Raw genomic sequence first — 4,024 nt, 5'->3', positions numbered from 1 at the left:
AAATTCAGCTTAGGTTAGAAATCCTCATGGTCGAGAGTCGAGATAGCAGTGTCTATACGATTCGTTAGATGGCGCGCAGGGCGGGAAGGAACGGTAGGTTTCCGTAAAGATACGCCGGGAAGAAACTCGAATTTTCGGCCGAGATAGGAAGAAAAGAATTTTAAACGAAACATTTGAATTTGCAACCAAAAAGGATAGATTTTCAAGAAAATTGTCTAAATTTGCAACCAAATAATAAAATTTATGACTAAAAAGGTAATATTTCGGAGAATAATTGTGTAAATTCAGCTGCAGAAACACTCGAAGCCGATTCTGGAGCTTCAACAACGCCAAACACAGCTCCAGCAAACACAAGCGCGACGAGCAACAACAACAACACAATTACGAAAGCAACAAATGGAAATACGGTTTCTTGTGTGATAGAATTGAGAACCGTGTGGTTTAATTTTGCCGCTCCACCACGAACACCCATCACCAGAAAAATTGACTACACCAGATTAGATTGGAACCTGCTCAGCACAGCTTCTCCAGCCATAAACGCCTGGATGAATCCGAGCAACAGATTTGCGATCCGAATAATTCATATGTTTCGGTCCATGTATAGAAGATCGACCGCGGTTGTCGCGTGCTTGATGGCTGAAGCTTTGGACATTCAAGGCATCCATATGCCTGCAAAGGTAGGGGGACTATTTTTAAATTATACTAACAATTTTCGGATATTCTTGAAACAATCAAAATTCTTTCTTTTTTCTCCTCTTTTCCAAGAAATTCTTCACTTTTTTCTCGTTTTTGTGAAAACCCAATTAGAAAATTTAACTGTTCTTGGTTAAAAGTTCATTTTGTTTATTTGAAAAGTCTGCGAAGGTGTGAATTCGGATTCAGTTAGTTTGCATCGCTCGTAGCGCCTCTTGCGGAAAAATGCGAAACCGAGAACTTTTGCCAAATTCTCTACTTTTTCTTTGACTAATTTTTCATTTCAAATCATCAATATTAAAATTTCAGCATTTTAATATTGTGATTAATTTTAACTTGAAATATTTTATAAACGGAATGAAAAATTATTTGATATACAAATTAAAAAAAAATTATTTCAAAGAAAAAATGTCTTTTCTACGATAAAAGATGGCTTTTTAACAAAATACTGGAATTTTGAACAAAATAATTGAATATTCAACCTAAAAAATATATTTCTAACAAAATATATTTAAGATAATAAATTAAAAAATTTAAATATTTCTAAAAAAATAAGGATTTTTCACTCAAGAAAAAAAAGTTGATCTAAATTGTTCAACCTTCAAGCCGAAAGATAAATTTTCACGAAAAAAAGTGAATTTTCAAAGAAAAAATATGACTTCAGCAAAAAATTAATTTTCCACGAAACTGATGCATTTTTACCCAACAAAAATGAAATTTCAAACTAAAAAAAATTTTTTTCAAAAAAGGCGACTTTTCAACTCAAAAATATCAATCTTGAAAAAACTGAAAAGTTACATTTTCTTTTAAAGAATTAGTTATGAACAAAAAAATGTATTTTCCACTACACAGTTGAATTTTCAAGCTTTCAATCAAGAAAATAAATTTTTGACAATGTAGTTTACATTTTACCCAACTAGTTTAATTTTCAGTTAAAAAAGATTAATTTTCAAAAAAATAAATCAACTTTTAACCAAAGAGATAAATTTTCAACTTAAAATATAAATCTTTAACAAAAAAAGTGATTCCTTAACAAAGTGATACAAGAAATTTTATTTTCTTTTTTTCAATGAAAACTTAACTTTTTGGTTAAAAATCATTATTTGTTGCCTTAGTAGCAAGCAAAGAAGAATGATTGAATTTTCAATCCAAAAGACGAATTTTTAAACAAAAAGGATGACTTTTTAACAGAATTGTTGAATTCTCTACCAAAAATGTGCTTTTTTTTTATAGAAAAAAGAGGAAATTTCTCTTAAAGCAGAAGAATTTTTAATTACAAAAAAGTTGATTTTTTATTCAAAAAGGATTCCAGTTGACTCTGTAGGATCAAAAATTACATTTTTTAGCAAAAAATAATTTTTTGCAAAAAAATTGAATTATCAATCGAAAAAGACGAATTTTTCAACAAAAAGGATGACTTTTTAACAGAATTGTTGAATTCTCTACCAAAAATGTGTTTTTTTATATAAAAAAGAGGAAATTTCTCTTAAAGCAGAATTTTTAATTACAAAAAAAGTTGAGTTTTTATTCAAAAAAGATTCCAGTTGACTCTGCAAGATCGAAAATTACATTTTTTTAACAAAAAATAATTTTCTGCAACAAAATTTAATTATTAATCGAAAAAGACGAATTTTTCAACAAAAAGGATGAATTTTTAGATAAATAGTTGAATTACCTAACAAATAATTGCATTTTCACCCAGAAAGATGACATTTTTCTTAAAGCAGATGGATTTTTAATTAAATATAAACAAAATTTCAAAAATAGTGAAATTTGCATCCAGAAAATATTTCAGTTTTTTTTCAACATCCAAATATTATATTAAAACGGTAGAATTTTTAACCAAAAATTAACAAAATTATTGAATTTTCAACCAAACAGTTGCATTTTGATCCAAGAAAGGTGTCCTGTCTGCTAAGCAGGTGAATATTTAAACCAAAAAGACAAACTTAAAAAAAAAGTTGAATTTTCAATCGAAAAGTTACATTTTCGTTTAAGAAAGATGAAATTTCTCCTAATACAGATGAATTAAACAAAAAAAAACCTTTAAAAAAATAATTAAATTCTCATTCAAAGAAGATTCCAGTTCACTCTCTCATACCAAAATAAGAGTTGTAAACAATTTGTATCCAAATGGATGTCTTTTTAAGAAAATTATCCACTTTTCAACTAAATAATAATATTATAACTAAAAGGATAATCTACAGAAGAAAGTTGTTGCGAATTTTCAAAATTCTAATCTGAAAATATTTCATTTTTAAAGTTTTTAACTTGTTCTATTTTTGAAATTTTAATCTTAAATTATTCAGATTCGAGATTCTTCAATTCAAAATAAGATTTTTAAACGCTTTGAATTAGCAATAATACAATTTCAACTCCTTTTTAAAAAAATTATCTATTAAAAAAATTTTAATCTGAAATTTTTTAATTTGGAAAACTCTTAATTGCAATTAATACATTTTTAATTCTTTTGAATTTTAAATGATTGAATTTTCAAAATTGTTTTTGGAAAATATTTCCTTTTTGATATTTTGGACTTGCCCTATTTTCGAAATTTTCTTATTATCTTAAATAATTGAAATTCGAGATTCTTACATTTAAAATAAAATTATTTCATTCTATAAGCTTTAAATTAGAAATGATAAAATTTCAAATTTTTTCTACTAAAATATTCCAATTTAAAAAATTCAATCTAAAAGTGTACAATTTGGAACGCACGCTTTCAATTAGAAATAATACCAATTGAAATTCTCTTGAATTTTTTTTAATTCACTTTAATTTTGTCTTAAAAATTAAACTATTTTGTTAAAAATTCATCTTTTTTATTTTAAAATTCAAGTGATAGGTTAAAATTAATGTATTTTGTGGATAATTTATATTAAAGAAAAATTAATCTTCTAATTTAAAAAATAAACTTCTTGGTTGAAAATTCGTCTTTTTGGTTGAAAATTTCAGCAAAAAATATAATTTCTACCAAAAAAGATGAATTTTTAAACAAATAGATAAACCTTCGACACAATAATTAAATTTTTAACAAATTACTGGAATGCTTTATCGTATTCGAATTTCAACTGTTTTATTAAAAGTTCGTACTTTTGGATTGAAAATTCATTAAAGTCATTTTTTTTTTTGAAATTTTATACTTTTTTAAATTAAAAAGTCTACTACTATCATATTTATGGTTCATATTTTTTGATTGCAAAGGGGGAGGGTCGGTAAGGCCGGTTTTTGGCCTAATTTATTTTTGGACCAAAAAATCTGAAAAAATCATGGTAGTATCTTATATGTATCCCGAGCCGATTGCACGCTAAACGGACTACCCGCCACCCCC

The 4,024-nt window shown here is 26.4% G+C and overlaps 1 protein-coding gene across 1 annotated transcript in view; it reads left to right on the top strand.

The window, feature by feature from the left end:
* The window catches only part of LOC117175918 (transmembrane protein KIAA1109-like), a 178,513-nt gene that overhangs the window by 114,197 nt on the left and 60,292 nt on the right, over positions 1-4,024 (top strand). Inside the window, exon 17 of the mRNA XM_033365766.1 lies at positions 289-677. Within this exon, the coding sequence (XP_033221657.1) occupies positions 289-677 (389 nt within the window). The remainder of the gene's footprint in view (positions 1-288; positions 678-4,024) is intronic.

Source organism: Belonocnema kinseyi, chromosome 7 (assembly GCF_010883055.1).
Source record: "Belonocnema kinseyi isolate 2016_QV_RU_SX_M_011 chromosome 7, B_treatae_v1, whole genome shotgun sequence".
Lineage (NCBI taxonomy): Eukaryota > Metazoa > Arthropoda > Insecta > Hymenoptera > Cynipidae > Belonocnema > Belonocnema kinseyi.
This window is presented reverse-complemented; position numbering and strand designations above follow the sequence as displayed.